The 16,344-nt window shown below is 30.2% G+C and overlaps 4 protein-coding genes across 8 annotated transcripts; 1 reads left to right on the top strand and 3 right to left on the bottom strand.

Annotated features, from left to right (window-relative positions):
* The first annotated feature begins 536 nt into the window (after positions 1-536).
* Recq4 (RecQ4 helicase) lies at positions 537-6,199 on the top strand. Its single transcript, XM_074244600.1, has 2 exons — positions 537-776; positions 1,821-6,199. The coding sequence occupies exons 1-2, from the start codon at positions 666-668 to the stop codon at positions 6,021-6,023; spliced, it is 4,314 nt and encodes a 1,437-aa protein (XP_074100701.1). The 5' UTR covers positions 537-665; the 3' UTR covers positions 6,024-6,199.
* A 101-nt stretch (positions 6,200-6,300) lies between these two features.
* On the bottom strand, positions 6,301-7,713 carry LOC141528520 (uncharacterized). Of its 2 annotated transcripts, none has more exons than XM_074244604.1 (2): positions 7,583-7,713; positions 6,301-7,413 (listed from the first exon to the last, which is right to left on the bottom strand). In XM_074244604.1, the coding sequence occupies exons 1-2, from the start codon at positions 7,676-7,678 to the stop codon at positions 7,030-7,032; spliced, it is 480 nt and encodes a 159-aa protein (XP_074100705.1). In that variant the 5' UTR covers positions 7,679-7,713; the 3' UTR covers positions 6,301-7,029. The 2 variants fall into 2 exon arrangements, with proteins under 2 accessions (XP_074100705.1, XP_074100704.1); XM_074244603.1 differs by having other exon boundaries at positions 7,511-7,678.
* Positions 7,600-11,263, bottom strand: LOC141528518 (nitric oxide synthase-interacting protein homolog). Of its 3 annotated transcripts, XR_012479388.1 has the most exons (6): positions 11,177-11,263; positions 10,904-11,116; positions 9,677-10,180; positions 8,573-8,681; positions 8,283-8,464; positions 7,600-7,737 (listed from the first exon to the last, which is right to left on the bottom strand). XR_012479388.1 is itself a non-coding variant. In XM_074244602.1 (5 exons), the coding sequence occupies exons 2-5, from the start codon at positions 11,077-11,079 to the stop codon at positions 8,393-8,395; spliced, it is 861 nt and encodes a 286-aa protein (XP_074100703.1). In that variant the 5' UTR covers positions 11,080-11,116; positions 11,177-11,260; the 3' UTR covers positions 7,902-8,392. The 3 variants fall into 3 exon arrangements, 2 of the variants coding, with proteins under 2 accessions (XP_074100703.1, XP_074100702.1); XM_074244602.1 differs by lacking the exon at positions 7,600-7,737 and having other exon boundaries at positions 7,902-8,464; positions 11,177-11,260; XM_074244601.1 differs by lacking the exons at positions 7,600-7,737; positions 11,177-11,263 and having other exon boundaries at positions 7,902-8,464; positions 10,904-11,166.
* On the bottom strand, positions 11,202-12,314 carry LOC141528521 (uncharacterized). Of its 2 annotated transcripts, XM_074244607.1 has the most exons (3): positions 12,093-12,314; positions 11,358-11,806; positions 11,202-11,257 (listed from the first exon to the last, which is right to left on the bottom strand). In XM_074244607.1, the coding sequence occupies exon 2, from the start codon at positions 11,797-11,799 to the stop codon at positions 11,365-11,367; it is 435 nt and encodes a 144-aa protein (XP_074100708.1). In that variant the 5' UTR covers positions 11,800-11,806; positions 12,093-12,314; the 3' UTR covers positions 11,202-11,257; positions 11,358-11,364. The 2 variants fall into 2 exon arrangements, with proteins under 2 accessions (XP_074100708.1, XP_074100707.1); XM_074244606.1 differs by lacking the exon at positions 11,202-11,257 and having other exon boundaries at positions 11,329-11,806.
* Positions 12,315-16,344: the final 4,030 nt, after the last annotated feature.

The raw sequence follows: 16,344 nt of genomic DNA, 5'->3' as shown, positions 1-16,344 counted from the left end.
TTTTATTCTAAGTGACCATTACATTTAACGTAAACTTATTTTAACAAAGTAGTTTTTTGTATGTCTAAACTACAGAACCGTAATAAAGTTTTTGTAGGTTTTTTCCTTGGGAATTTTCGGTGATTATAAATTTGTCTATACTCTAAAATTTATGATAGAAAAATTCCCATACTAAACAATAGAATTTAAAATAGAAAAGTTTACAATATTTAAAGATTTTTATTTTTCTTACCGATATTATTACAATTGAAAATACATATATTTTAAATCTTACTGGGTTTTTCCCGCTACTATTTATTGCAGTCATCTGTTTATTTATATGTAATTCTATATTAATATATAGAGAGCGTTGTGATCAATCCTTTCGGATTCACAATAGATTACTTCGACTGCGCAGTATATTTTCGCGCGTAAATTTTCCCAGCGACGCAGTGTGGCCAGATAGTGCGATTTTTTTACCCCCACTTTGTACCGCTTTCAATATAGTCAGATGAAAGTGTCCTACAAAGTGGGGGTAAGAAAAGAGCACGATCTGGCCACACTGCAGCAACGTAACCTCCTGAATCTCCATTATTAAGTCGAATGTAATACAAGTTGGATGTACTCCAATGTACTATCCGTTTTATTTGAATTATCAGCAATAAAAGTAATTATTTATTACAAAAATGACTTTACTAGATGATCCAGCGGTAAATAATAAATACATGAAGTGTAAAATAAGAGTTAAAAAGTGGGAAAGTGATTTTATGGAAAAATATGGACGGAAACCAACCAAGGTATGTTATTAATGTTCGACCATTTATTATTGACGACGATAATTAACTATGATACTGGATGAAATTAAAATTAACCGATGTTTAATAATTTTCGATTTTTTTTTTATTAATTAAATTAGAACAAAAAAAATATTTTTATAAAATTGCACGTATAATTTCTAGAATTTTCTATGAAAATTAATTTAGCCGATATTTAATAATTTTTCTAATAAACAAATTGCTGCAGAAAAAAAAAGAGAAAAAAATGGATATTTTGAAATTTTAGTAAATTAAAAATGTAATTTTTTAAAAATAATTTTTCGGAACAAATTTTTTTGTTTAATAAAATTAAAAAATGGTCAAGCAACAGCTAACTTTAATATAATAAATATTCTGCATGTGAATTTTTTTCAATTAATTTTTTTTTTAATTTTTTCAACAAAAATAATTCAAAAAATTTTTAGATGTCCGCTAACTTTATAGTTATAGATACTGGTCAGGAGTTATTAAAAAATTTTTAATTTTCTTTCATTAATTAAACTAAAGCTAAAAAAATATCTCAAAACATTTGCACTTAGAGTTTTTCAAATCTTCTACATGTGAATTTTTTTTTATATTTTTTTTAGTTAAAACTTATTTAATAAGAAAAATCGGTTATTATTTACAAGTGGGGTCAATTCCATTTTGGGGCAATGATTAGGTGAAAAATTAACAATTTTTAATTTTGTTTGTTTTTACAAAAATTCTTAAAATTATCAATTATCTGCTAAGTTTATTTTCATGAGAAATACATAAAAAAAAAACGAACAATTAAAAAAAAAAAAAATTACCATGGCCCAGCGTGGGTTGACCCTACTTGTAAATAATTACCGAAAAATTTTTTAAATTATCAGATGTATGCAGATTCATGACATTAAAGTTAGCATTCAATTGACCATTTTTTAATTTTATTTACCAAAAAAAATTTTTTCCCGAAAAATCATTACAAAAAATAAATTTTCATGCTAATTTAATTTTAATAATTAATTTAGTAATTTGATTTATTCATTAACTTTTTTCTTTTAGAATGACATAAAGACTGCCGACAAAATAATTCGAGAGTCTTATAAAAATTATTGGATGCTCAAGACTAAAGTGCTGGAAGAGACATTGCTAGATATAACATTTTCCGATGAAATTGAATCAAATGTCTCATTAAATACGTCTTCTTTGGATTTTCTGTCCCAAGACTCAGTGAGTCAGTTCGACATAAAAACTCCCGAAAAATCTGTGCTCGATAAATCTACAGGATCTGAGTCTGTGGTAAATACTGAAAATATTGCTCCAGATGCCCCCAAGGCAGAACCCTCAGCTTCTGTGGATACTCTCAACGTAGACGGTGCTTGGGGTGATCATCTCAACAAAGATTATGAAGCACCGAAGAAGAAAAAAATTCTAGTAGGTAAATCTTCATCCTTCCAACTTTCTCAAAAGAAATTCACCTCCAGCAGCTTCCGAAAGCGCAACCCCAGGAAGTCACTGCCCGTCAGTAGATCCAAGAATAAGTCTAGTCTCAATAAATCTACCCCTGAAGTAGACAGCTTAAATAATACGAGTCTAGCTGCTGAAACTATTCAAGATTCGTCTGATCTGTTACTCGCTGATCCTATAAAAATAGTCACACAGGAAATAAAAGTGACAACTCAGCCTATTAATATTATTCAGCAAGTACTTAGCGGTAAGTCTGTGACTGTTGACAGAAAATTGGACAGTGAGTGGCTGGCCAGATGCTCTAAAGATGATAATGAAGCTATTGAAGAGCCCAAATCAGAATCCAAACGGTTGTCTGGTGTCAGTGACTCGGGAATTGAGTCGTTGGATAATAATTATCAAGAATCTCAGGACATTAGTTCAAAAGATTCACCTTCGCAAGCAGCTGAAGTTTCTGATGATGACTTTGTCTGCGTCAGCGACTCCGAAGAAGAAAGTCGTAAAAAAAGGATCCGTAACTGGAGACGGTCTGCTTCGGATATGTCGAATATTTGTAAACGACCGCGTACAGATTTTTCTTATCGTGCTTTCAGTTTTGCCTCTCCGTTAAATAAGCAGAGTTTTATGAGCCCAGCTATAGAACAGGAAATTAAAAGATTGGAAGCTGAAAAAAATGTTATAGAAAAACCTGTAGCGCATGTTAAAGAAAAATTTGTGGTAGAAAAGGAAGATAAAGCTGAGCCGATGGTTAAGAGTGAAGAAAAGGATAAAAAGAAGCGGGGAAGGAAACCCGCTGTTAAAAGAAAGTCTGCTGAAACGAAAAAACCTCGGAGGACTACTAGGAGAAAAGTCAAATACTCTGAAGATAGTTTTGAAGAGATTTTTGAAGATAGGGAATTACCGAACGAGAAAGAAACTCCAGAGATTCCTATTTACGGTATGGAAGCTCTGGATGTGGTTCCGCGGTTCGCTGTGCCGCAGGACACGAATGGTGATCTTGTAACTGAGTTCTGCGAGTCTATTGAAGCGGAAAAAACAGCAATGACTAAAACGAAACCAAAGGCTGCAATGTCAGCAAAAGAAAAACTAGAAGCGAAAATAGCTTCCGGTAACATAAATGACAACTTTGTAAGGATTAATTTGAAGAAGAAAGTTTTTGTTCGTGGGAAGAAATCTTTCAACTTCTCCAGGTATAAAAAAAATCAATGGAAACACAAGAAGAAAGAACTGGCATCTGGAGAATGTTCACTGGACTTGGCTGACCTGGCTGAGAAAAACACGTGCTTTAAATGTGGAGGAAGCAACCATATCTCCAGAAACTGCCCTGCGATGAAGAGCGATGAGTTAATACCTCTTGAACATACTGATGTCTCTGAATATCCGACTTTGGAAGAAGCCAAGCATATGGCAAGTCAAGAAGCCATTAAGGCTCATGCTCACCGGCTGCATCACCTTCCCAAGACCTCGTCAATGCCCTCTGAAGAAAAACCTGAAGAATTGGAAAACTGTCCCTACGATTTTGATGATGATTTTGAAGAAGAAATTGTTGATGAAGATCAACCATTTGTCGGCTACAAAATTCCTCATGAACTTATAGATAAATTGCTGCCCCCAGAAAACGGAGTTATCGATCCCGTTTACCCAACTAGCAGCGACGGGTCGGTGATTCCGACACCTGCTGAGGTGCTGCAAGCTTTGAACAAATTTGGCCACAAGAGCTTCCGACCTGGACAAGAAAAAGCCGTGATGAGAATCCTTTCTGGACAGTCGACTTTGGTAACTCTATCTACTGGATCCGGTAAATCTTTGTGTTATCAGCTACCAGCGTATTTGTACGCCAAGAGGTCACACTGCATTACCCTGGTGATTTCTCCATTAGTATCTCTGATGGACGACCAAGTAACCGGAGTCCCCGGGTTTATTTCCGCCGCAGCATTGCATACAGGACAAACTCCAAAGACCCGTGAAAAAGTTATCGAAGCTGTAAAAGAAGGACGCCTTGACATACTTCTGGTGTCTCCAGAAGCGATTGTAGCTGGTGAAAAATCAACAGGCTTTGGATCACTGCTCCGACAACTTCCACCCATCGCTTTTGCTTGTATAGACGAGGCCCATTGTATTTCTCAGTGGTCCCACAACTTCCGTCCGTCTTATCTGATGGTCTGTCGAGTACTTATGGAGAAAATGGGGGTGAAAACAATTTTAGGACTAACAGCAACTGCGACGCGAGCTACGGCTGAAAGTATCGTAAACCATCTGAAGATCCACGACGGTATGGCCGGAGTAATAAGTGACGTTCCGCTTCCTAACAACTTAACTCTAACTGTTTCCAAAGATGACCAGCGTGACCGCGCATTGGTGGATCTTCTCCGAAGCCCGAGGTTCAAAGACTGCAACTCAATAATCATCTACTGCACCAAGCGAGAAGAGTGTACGAGAATCGCTGGACTTTTGAGAGTGTCTCTCCAAGATTTGGAGACTGGCAAGCCGAAACCTAAAGCCAAAGTGTCGACTATCGCGGAAGCTTATCATGCAGGATTGGCAGCCAGTCGTCGTAAGGTTATTCAGAAGCATTTCATGTCAGGAGACACGCGAATCGTCGTCGCGACTGTGGCGTTTGGAATGGGAATTAACAAATTGAACATCAGGTCAGTCATTCACTACAACATGCCGCAGAGCTTCGAAGGATACGTTCAAGAAGTTGGACGAGCTGGTCGTGATAATTTGCCAGCTCATTGTCATCTTTTTATTAATCCTCAAGAAAACAGTGACAAGTGGGAACTAAGAAGACACATACATGCAAATGGAGTCGACCGTCATACGATAAGGAAACTTCTGCAGAAAGTTTTTGTCCCTTGCTCGTGTGCCACCAGCGGAAAACGTTGTCCTGGGCATGAAGTCGCGATTCCGATTAATGAAATAGTTCGCTCGCTTGATATTACCGAAGAAATGATTTCGACGTTGCTCTGCTACCTGGAGCTACACCCTAAGAAATTTATCACCGTGTTGTCTTCGGTCTACGTCAATGCAAAAGTTACCAGCTACAATGGAGCGCAGGTATTGAAAGCCGCTGCGCAGTCATCGCCTCCACTGGCCATGGCAATTGCACTAGATCGCAAAAAAGGTGTCACGCATGACGACGATACGACAATCGAATTCCCAGTGGTTGACGTAGCAGCAGCAATTGGTTGGGACTCGGGAGTGGTAAAAAGTCACCTCAAAAATCTGGAATGGATGACTGTCAATGGCAAACCAAAGCGATCATCTATTTCTGTGAGGTATGACACTCTAGGGCTGAGAGTTCGCGCACCAGGCGATCTGACTGATGCTGAGCTGGACGAAGCTCTTGATACTCTGGCTTCAAGGGCTCAGTCCCAGGAAACTTCTTCCCTGCAGCAGCTGGAAATTATTCACGCCGTTATGAACAAGTACAGCTGCCAAAGAGTCAAAGACTGTGAGGAATTGAATGATGACAATATTTATAAATCTAATCAGCTGAAAAACGTCATTCGTCAGTACTTCCAGTCTCCGTCGCCGCTTTCTATTGTCGAGATTGATGCCAAGAAAAACGATACAGCTAATGAAGCTCAGCTTGTCAATGACATTAGGTCGCTCATCGTTAGTTACAGAGATAATAATTTTACAGGTCGTGCTGTCGCACGAATCTTCCACGGAATCCAGAGTCCTAATTACTCGGCGCTTACTTGGTGTCGATGTCGATTTTGGCGAGCGTATCTTGCTGTTGATTTTAACTACATAGCACAGATTGCAACTAGAGAAATTTTAGCCATGCGGTAATAAATTGGTTTATTAGGTAATTAAAATTGGGTAATTCTAATAAAATGGATTTTTTAATTAATAAATGTTTAACTAGAAATTTGGGTTAAGTTTTGAATTTATTTATAAAAAATGTAATAAATTTGTGTACATGTAAATTATTAATATGAATTTCAATAAAATGGTTTTTAAATTAACTATGTTTTTTTTTTTTTTTCTTAATTTAACATATGATAACTTGGTTTTTGTTACATTTGTGTGGTAAAATAAATTAATGATTGAATTTGAAATTATTAGAAAGGTGTTTCCTCAATTTTTTTTGTAGTTTAAAATATTTTTAGGCATGTAAATTAAGTTAGCCGACATCTAAAAATTTTTAGAATTTTTTTTTTCCTGAAAAAATGATTAAGAAAAAATTTCAATTGTAAAAAACTTGAAAAACAATGGATGACATTTTTTAAAAATATTTTTTCGTTCTAATTTAACAATTAAAAAAAAATCAAAAAATTAAAAAGGTCGGCTAACTTGAGTATTATTTTTAGGCATATAAATTAAGTTAGCCGACATTTAAAAATTTTTAGAATTTTTTTTTACAGAAGAAATGATTACAAAAAAAAAAAAAAAAAATAAAATAAAATAAAAAAAAATTTCAATTGTAAAAAAATTGAAAAACAATGTGAAATTTTTTAAAAATATTTTTTCGTTCTAATTTAATAATTAAAAGAAAATCACAAAATTTAAAACGTCGGCTAACTTTAGTATTATTTTTAGGCAACTGTTTCATTTATAAATATTTTTTTCTTGAAATTCTGTTTAGTTCATTATAATAAAAAAAAAAGCTGTTCATCATTGAAGAAAATAATATTTTTTAATTGAAACTGTAAAATTATCTTTACTATGATTAACCTCAGTAAATATATTTAAAATTATTCTTATGAATAATTAAACAAAAAATCACTTTCAAAGTAAAAAAAATTATAACAAACAAAATAACATTTAAGAAAAGTCCAAAAAATTTTTTTCAAAATTAAGTTACCGCGCGTTTCATATAATTACAATCATATAAAAATTTGTGCATACGAATCTGTTGCATTTTTTCAACACGAATCATGCAAGTCTCAAATTGACAGAGCGCGCAGTATTCCGACGTAATTCCATGAAAAGGTGAGCGATAATAAACATCTTTGAGGCTTTTATTTTTATGATGCGACCAACCGTGAAAAATGACTTCAAATATCATCAATGATATCGCGAACCACTTGAAATAAATAATAGCGGGTAAAAACAAAAATACTGGATTAATTTCTCCAAAAGCTGTGCCTTCGCGTAGCGGTAATAAATCTTTGAGTCGCTTATCACTTAAATTTTTCTCTTGCTTCGATAATAACTCTTCTTTTATCTCTCTCGGAATCTGTAATTAAAAGTATAACCATTTTATGTTTGTATTGAGTTTACGTAAGCAAAAAATATTGTGTAATACACAAGAATATAAATAAAATAAAATTTACTTTAAATGGTACGCGTTTGTCAAATTCACCCACATCAACATTAATCTCCGGTTCACCAGTTTCGTTACTCACATTGTGATAATTAAACGTCAGCCGTTCCTTATAATTTTCGTCTTCTAATTCTCCAGTTTCACGGTCGATTCTCTTGTTAGCCATTTTCCATTTCATTGAATGATTTTTTGTTGATGATACAGCGCCTTCAATTACTGAGTAACTTGATTTAACATCTGAGTAAAGAAGAAAAAAAAAACTATCAAGCACGTTGATACTGTGGCACACGTAAAATTATGAGGTGATTGAGGTCATTTCCCGGAAATCAACATCGAATTCTCACTTGTCTGCTGATTGAAACATAAAGAAAAAAACAATAATGATAATGATAACAATAAATAATAAGCTGTCAACAACTTGATTATTATTGTCGTTATTAATACATAAATGATTATTATTTTGGTCAATGCAAATAATTATTTTAATATTTAAGTAAAAAAAAAAAAAGTATCATTTAAATATAAAAGGTTCTATTAAAATTTCAATTACCAATTTTATTCATGCGAGGCATTAATTACAATTATTTCAATAGTAAGTAGACTTTACCGACTGATCACGTGAAATAAATTGTTTAAAAATTTTATAACTATAAAATTGAAATTTAATACGATAATAAAAGTCTATTTAATTTACTCTTAAAATAATTAAAACTTGTCTGCAAATTTACTATTGCAATAGTAATAGCAATAAATTAACGATTGTCTTACTAATTTTTTTGTACCTGTTGTGAAATAAATCAATTTGTTTTTATTATTATAATTTTTTTTTTGTATTTATTTATTTTATAGTTAATTTTAATTTATAGCTTAAGAGCGAACGCAATAAATCAATTCACGCTTGTAAAACTGGTCGTTCGTGTTTCCCTTCTAGATTGTCATTGACTGCGGCGTATCCTGTTCCACCCTGTAATAAAAGATAACCTTTAGTCTATTGTAAACTATTTTATTTATTTGAATTATGAAATTAAATAAACTATTTTTTTAGATTGAGAATAATGATAACGAAAATTACCCTTTGAAGAGGAATAATATCTGACTCAGATATTTTTAAACTATCTAGAGGATTAATCCAGTCTTTTTTTATGAGTTTCTCCACGCATTCCATTGTCACGACATCTCCGCTGATAAAATAAAAAAATTATAAATTATCATTTTAATATAATAAAACTTTAAGTCGCGTGCCTAGAGGTAAAAGGGCGTATAGCTAAGTGTTAGTAGGGATTTGTGCTGAAACGGCGTATAAAAAAAATTTTTTTTGCCATTCGGTTTGAAAGGATGTATAGAAAGACATATGCCCTTTCAGTTATAAGAAAAGTACTACTTAGAGGTAAAAGGGCGCATAAAAAAAAATTGTAGTTTTGATACCAAATGTTAAATAATAGTTTAACACGACAAGTTATATTATACTGAGAAAAAAAAAATACTTTCATCTTTGGATAATAGATAAACAAGAGAATAGTTTTATTTAAATGAAGTAAAAATTATTTCAATCAATTTAACAAGTTCTTGAGCTAAGAATATATATTCTTGAAAATTTTCAAGAACATGAATTCTTGTATCAAGAAAATTTTCTTAATAAAAGTATTTTTTTTTTCTCAGTGTAAAATAACAGCCTCATATACAAAGTTTGATATAAACAAATAGAAAACAAATTGATAAAAAAAAAATTAAGTAATTAATTTAAAGTAAAAATTGCGTAATTAATTAAATCACGCGTACTTAATTGTTTTTTGAATATATTTTCTTTCTAACTTTAGAAAATTGTATAGTTGAGGTTTTACGCCGCTACTACCACAGAAAGTTATTTTTTTATATTTTTAAACTACTAATATGTTCTTCTGTAAACCGGCAGAAAAAAAAAATTAAACATCCTTTCACCTTTAGATCACCAAAATTTCAAATTCTTAAAAGTAAAAGGACGTATAATTAAAGACACGTCCTCTTATCTTTGCAATTTTTTTTTTTTTTTTTCAATTTTAAGCGTAGAATGTGTCTACTTCTCGATTGGCAATAAAAAAAAAAATATGCGCTCTTTTACCTTTGCAAAGGCAAATGGGCGCATAAATTGTTATACGCTCTTTTATGTTTAGGCACGCGGAGTATAAGTAGCACTCACGTTGTCTTAATAACTGCACAAGGAACGCTGTTACCCAAAATATCATGGGTTATCGGACACATGTACCTAGCTTCTTTAACAATCAAAGCTTTTTTATCGTCTGGATCTTTAACTTCTGTAAATTTAATAGGAATAAGATTCTTCAGCTTCAGAACATTTCCACTGACAGGACAGTAAATATTTTTATCTGGCTTCTTCAAAGCAGCGGCTTTGGTTTCGGGAGTCTTAGAAGGGATCCAAAAACTGGGTAACATTTTATCTCTTCCATTGGCCATGTTGGAAATTGACGATTCTGAACTTTGACTTCCAGAAGCTACAATACTTTTTTCGCATTTCAAAAAATTTTCCAATTTTTTCAACTCTTCATTGGCTGTTTCTTCTTGAACATTGTTTTCTTCTTTACGCTTCTGGGCCTCGTACTCTTTAAGTTTTCGACTGTACTCTCGTTTTTTTGATAATATGTACTCCAAAATAGCTTCTTTGTCAAATAAATATCCATCTGGCCTGTAAAAATCCAAAAGTATTTCATTATTTATATCGTTTTAGTAAATTTAATAAATATGATACTGAAGATAGCAAAATTATGAATTCACAATAAAATAAATAAAAAACACAATGTGCTTACTATGTAGCATTGAAATATTTTAATAAATTAACATCTGAAATGAAAGCTTTGAATGATAAGAAGAAACTAATAAATAAAAAACTTAAAGAATGAATAAAAATAGATAATTAGTTGAAAATCGTGATATTAAAATAATTACTAAAATAATATTATTTTTATAAAATTTTATATAAAATTCATTTTAAATGAGGTAAAATTTTGCTCAGTCAAACTTGATAGGCTGATATTCTTTTAGCTTGCACTGTATTAGGTATTACTATTTTTAATATTTACTATATATAAGTGATTATGGAAAAGAAAAATTTTATAATTTAATATGTACTCGTTCTATACACAGGTGCTATACGCACAAATAATATAAATAAATAAATTGCTGCATAAAAAAAAAAAAAAGTATTTAGAAATTTTGACAAATTAAAAATGCAATTTTTCTTAAATAATTTTTCGGAACAAATTTATTTGTCAAATAAAATTAAAAAATGGTCAAGTGACAGCTAACTTAAATATCATAATAAATAAACTGTACTATCTAACCTGTACATTGAAAAACAAAGAAACCATCAGTCTACCAGCTCCAACATCACAAAAAAAATATTACTTACGTTATAACAGGATTCCTACATGGCTGAAGTGTTAAACAGCAACAATCAAAACCCTTTACTGAATCTTTGCCAATTCTGTTGCTATTAGTACCATAACCTGATGCAGCAGCATCTTTTTTCTTTTCATGATAGGTGTAAACCGCTCCAGCTGTACAATTTCTCGCGTGTCTGGTCATTTTTAACGATTCGTCCAACTCTTGATACTAGAATAAACTAATTAAACACAGCAATTAGTAAATTAAATAATAAACAACTTAACGGTGGACAACACACCTCATAAGACAGCTGAGACAAACAAACCTCACAGCCTCACAGCTGTGCATTGTTTATTTTGATGTAGATGGAGCCATTAGCCTGTTGATAAAGAGGGTATCTAGGTATTAGTAAGTAAGCAAATAAATTAAATAAATAAATATAAATGCAGATTGAGTTGATAAAAAATGAATTTATTTACTTAAAAATCAATCAGATGAAGAACTAGATTTACGTCGACGTTTCTGCTTCTTATGTTTGGATTTCTTTTTACGTTTTTTCTTTTTTTTCTTGTCATTTTTCTCCTTCTTGTCCTCGGACTCAGAGCTGAAGGACTCGGATTCAGAACTGGAGCGACGACGAGCTTTAGACTTTTTTCTTTTTTTCTCCTTCTTTTTTTTCTTGATTTCACTGAGTTTAGCTTTCAGTTCCTTTTCCCGCAACTCCGTCAAAGGCGTCATGTAATTTTCATCGCTGTCAGAGCTGGTGCTACTTACGTCTAACACGATTTCTTTGTTGGGGTCGACTTTTATGAAATTTCGACACTGATATGTCAAATGTCCAGCGTAGCCACATTTTTTGCACGCTGGTCTTGACTGTTCCTTTGTTTGAGGAATTAACTTTGCTAAAAATTCCGGGTCCATTGATAACCTAAAATTATTTATTTTAATATTAATATCAATAATAACTAAAAATAACACTGAAGTTGACAGATATCAAAATTTTTTTTTTATTTTATAGCAATTAAATTATTAAAAACAAATTTGATTAAATTGTTTTACATGTGAAAATTAATAAAAATTACGAGTGAAAATTTTTAGAAGCATTTTTTTACTGTAATTAATTTGTTAAAAAAATTTTTAAAATTGACAGCTGACCGCTAACTTTAATATTATTAACTAAAAATAGTTTTTAAATTAAAAATATGAATAAGTACCTTTAGATAATTACAAATAACCTAAATCTTGATGAGTATTTAATATTTATTGTCATTTAAAAGTAATTATAATAAAATCACATTTGCAAGGCAGTTTTTGAGGTTTGTTACTTTTTTTAATTGTTTATAAAAAATATTTAATTAGTATATATAATAATATATTATTGTTGGTTGGTTTTTCAGACTTTGTTTAGATTGGAGGACAATGACAAACATCACACAATAACAGTATAAACTTTTTTGTATATCGAACGCTCCATTTTCGAGTATCGAATTATCAACAATCGATGCCTGTATTCAAAATTTTAATACTCGATCAAAATGATTTTAAAAATTAATTTCAAACAGATATTTCACTTTATTTGGATTTTATTTAACAAATTAATTATTTATTAAGAATAATTTTCAAGACATTGCACTAATAATTTTTTATAATTTGTACATGTAGAATTTTTTTTATTGTTATAAAATTATAAAAACTTATCAAATGTCTTTCAATTTCAGAATAATTATTTTATTAGCAATTAAATTATCTTCAAGAAAATTTTTTGAGATTTTAATTTTTTTAAACAAATAAAAAAAAATTTTCATTTGTAAAAAACTTGAAAAACTATAAGTGCAATTTTTTAAAAATATTTTTTAGTTCTAATTTATTAAATTAAAAATAATCAAAAAATTAAAAACGTCGGCTAACTTTATTATTATCAATATTAACTATAAAAAGACAGACAGAATTAATTTTAGAAACTTTATAATTTGAAATCATTAAATGATATGAATGTGATCTTTGAGATATATTAATGATGAGAAAGAGAACAGTGTTTAATAATTGAGGAAAATAAAAATAATGGGGTCTAAAAAAGTAAATGCTTAAATGTTTAAATGGTTAAATGTTGAGTATAAATTATAACAATTTTAACAATTTAATATAATTTTCAAAAGAAGAAAATAAATTATTATTAATAATTCCATGAAGAAGAAGGTAAGAAATAATGATCTGTAAAAGGTTTTACTATTTTTTTTATTATTAAAAAAATTTATAAAAGTAAGGAAGAAATATTTTTTAAAAAATTTTGTATATTTATTTTCAATTTTAAATATCAATTTTTCAATAATATAAAATTTATTAAGAAGAAATTAAAAACTATTATTGCATATTAATAGCTATTACTCATTATGAAATTAGTATAATTCATCTTAAAAAAAATTCATGAAAATTAACTTGCCATTTAATGATCCATAAATTTAATTTTCATGTGTACATTCTTTAAAAATAATGGAACTATTTTATAAAGTGCGAGTAAAAAAGTGTAATTGGTATTTTAATTAGCTATTTATTGAAATCCAAATGGAAATTTACTAAAGATGTTTGATTAATAAATACGGAAGCATATACCGATATTTACGTATGGATGCATGGATTATGGAACAATAATGATTATAATAATAATAATGAAGAACAATAATAATAAACATTGAAGTTGGCAGTGGTAACTGGTAAGAGAATTGTTTTTAGTATTAGTAACAGATTTACGTTTGCAGTTTAGGTGTTATGCAATATATAATATGTTCGCTTGCGTATCTAGCGTGTGCACCAACGCTTACATTAGCTTACACTGCTAACGCTGACGGCTTGTGTTACCTCATAAGCTAAGCCACGATTTTTCAGAGCGGTCATTTTCCCACATAACCGATCGTGCCTTATTTTATTATTAATACTCTCGATTTATTTCCCGCCGTTCAATCAATTTGAATTTTCTCATTTCCGTTTCTAAATTAAGTAACCCGTTAATTAATTACGATCATAATTAAGACCGAGACTAATGTATAAATCGGACAATCGAAAAAATTGAAAGAAGAAATGGAAAAAATTTACTCTTTATATTAAAGGTCACTCGGTATAAATAAAAAATTTAGTTTGAAAAGAAAATAGCCCGAACGCTAAAAGAAGAAATATTGGAGATATTCAATGTGGCTGTCGTAGCTATTGTTGTCTTATTTAGACTTTTTTTTATCTTTATAATTATAAAAAAAGCTAAATCAGTAATTTATAAACCTAATATAGTTTTCGGTGGAAGAAATTTACTGCAAGCAGACGACAAGGATCCTGAAAAAAAAAATTAACTCTTTTAAAATGATGCTGAAATCATGATAATGAATTTAACAGACATCCAAAAATTTTTTATATTTTTATGACAATTTAATTATAATAAAAAAATGTAGAAAAATAATTCCTCACATAGAAATTAAAATAAGTATAAGTGCAAATTTTTCTAAATATTTTTTTTTTATTACAATTGATATATTATAAAAAATTTTAAGAATTGTTAGATTACTGCTAATTTCATCATTATGCTGACATTAGCAGACATCTGTCAATTTTTAAAAATTTCATGACAATTAAAATGGTACTGAAGTTAGCTGACAACTATCAATTTTTTTAAATTCTTATAAAAAATCAATTACAATGAAAAAAAAGCTTCCAAAAATTTTCACTAATAATTATTTTTTAGTTTTCACATGGAAAATTTTTTATTAAATTTTTTTTTACAATAATTTCGTTGCTATAAAATTCTAAAATTATGTCTAATGTCTGTCAACTATTAAAAAATTTAATTATGGAAGAAATTCTACATGTAAAAATTTAAAAAACTTGAAGTACACAGAAAGAACAAGATGACACTTGATATCATCCTAGATTATAATCAGTGATATCTGTGGCAAAAAAAAATTTCAGATAGTAGCTAAACAAATCCAGATTATACCACGTGATATCTGGATTATACTCATTATAATCTGGATTATACTAGTTACTATCTGAAATTTTTTCACTCAGTATAATCTAGGATGATATTCAGTGTAATCTTGTTCTTACTTTGTAAGAATTTCAAAAAAAATTTTTTTTCTGAAAATTTCAAAAATTTTCAAATGTCCGCTGACTTTAGTATAATTTTTTGAAACAAACATAAGAGTAATTTCATGATTTTTATATTATTAATGTATATTATAGAACTTTTAAATGATAATTTGTGTGTCAAAATCAATAACACAATATTTGGTATATATAATTTACTTGTTGCGCTGAAGTTGTGTAATGAAGTATTTGATCTTGTACATGACACGTAGACCTTGAATAAAATAATAAAAAATCGTCTTAGCACATATTAGCGGTCGAAAGGAAGCCGGGTTAATGCTCTATTATCAATAATCTGATATTAAAAATTTTTCTATCACCATCCCCTCAATAATTCATCACTTAGTATTTATATTACATACAGTTAAATAAAAATAATAGACAATGAAGGTAATGCGATTACTAATTCAGGTAGGTATAACATTCAAATTCAAATGGTATAATTTTAATATTCATGTAGGAGCTGTGTATGAATCTCAGCTAAATGTCTTTATTTTGCAGGACGGGTTGGATCGAGTGTGTTTATTGCGATCACGGATAAAATTTGGTTAATTTAGTGGTCACGAATTATTAACCGTGAGCTTTTGAATATTTTGTACAGTCCTACGGTTGAGTAAAGAAGATGAGGAGGGAGACTGTAGGGTTGGGATAAAACCAAAGGGATGGAGAGAGAAAAGAAGAGATAGAACGATAAGGGGAAGAAGGGTTCAGGTTTGATCGAGGAAGATCTGTCAAATGCAATATCTGTATACAAATTTTACATAACTACATTGGGTCAAATTATTCTATGGCTCGTGCTTGCTGTCTGTTACAATATTACGCAATATAACAATATACCTTTACACACGTACGCGTGTACACATCTCTGCAATATAATGTTGTTAAATATGTATATTATATTGTAAGTGTGTGGATTAATCAAGTGACAGTGATACATTTCAATTGATAATTGATTAATTACCCATAATGGTTTGTTATAAATATTTATATACACGGTCGAGATGGGAATGAACAAGATTCATCGTCTTATATGTCTTCAGTGTGATTATTATTTGATATTTATGATTATAATGAAGACTTTTTTAATGAACCTTGAATAGCAGAATGGTTGAATGAACAATTTGACGTTGAGACAACAAATTAGCTGCCAATTATTTCTGTTGCGAGCAGAGCGAGTACTCGCCGGTACTAATTGTATGATAAGAACGAACCGAGGGTAAGTTTACGATATTTATTTTTCGATTTACTCGATATATAATACAATATATTTATATTTATTATTCTTTAAGACGTAAAACTTTTTAATTACAAGAGTCACATTAATTTTCATTTATACTT

This window comes from Cotesia typhae, unplaced genomic scaffold (assembly GCF_013202065.1).
Source record: "Cotesia typhae breed Kobodo isofemale line unplaced genomic scaffold, CoteBio_Ctyphae contig_44, whole genome shotgun sequence".
NCBI lineage: Eukaryota > Metazoa > Arthropoda > Insecta > Hymenoptera > Braconidae > Cotesia > Cotesia typhae.
Note: the sequence above shows the minus strand (reverse complement) of the source record. Positions and strands in the feature narration are given on the sequence as shown.

Coding starts and splice junctions, on each gene's coding strand:
- LOC141528521 (XM_074244607.1), bottom strand. CDS start 11,799: ATGGACCCGGAATTTTTAGCAAAGTTAATTCCTCAAACAAAGGAACAG.
- Recq4 (XM_074244600.1), top strand. CDS start 666: ATGACTTTACTAGATGATCCAGCGGTAAATAATAAATACATGAAGTGT. Junction 777..1,820: donor ATGGACGGAAACCAACCAAG/GTATGTTATTAA, acceptor TTTTTCTTTTAG/AATGACATAAAGACTGCCGA.
- LOC141528518 (XM_074244602.1), bottom strand. CDS start 11,079: ATGACCAGACACGCGAGAAATTGTACAGCTGGAGCGGTTTACACCTAT. Junction 8,682..9,676: donor TGTGCAGTTATTAAGACAAC/GTGAGTGCTACT, acceptor TTATTTTATCAG/CGGAGATGTCGTGACAATGG. Junction 8,465..8,572: donor ATATTATTCCTCTTCAAAGG/GTAATTTTCGTT, acceptor CTTTTATTACAG/GGTGGAACAGGATACGCCGC.
- LOC141528520 (XM_074244603.1), bottom strand. CDS start 7,678: ATGAAATGGAAAATGGCTAACAAGAGAATCGACCGTGAAACTGGAGAA. Junction 7,414..7,510: donor ACAAACGCGTACCATTTAAA/GTAAATTTTATT, acceptor TTTTAATTACAG/ATTCCGAGAGAGATAAAAGA.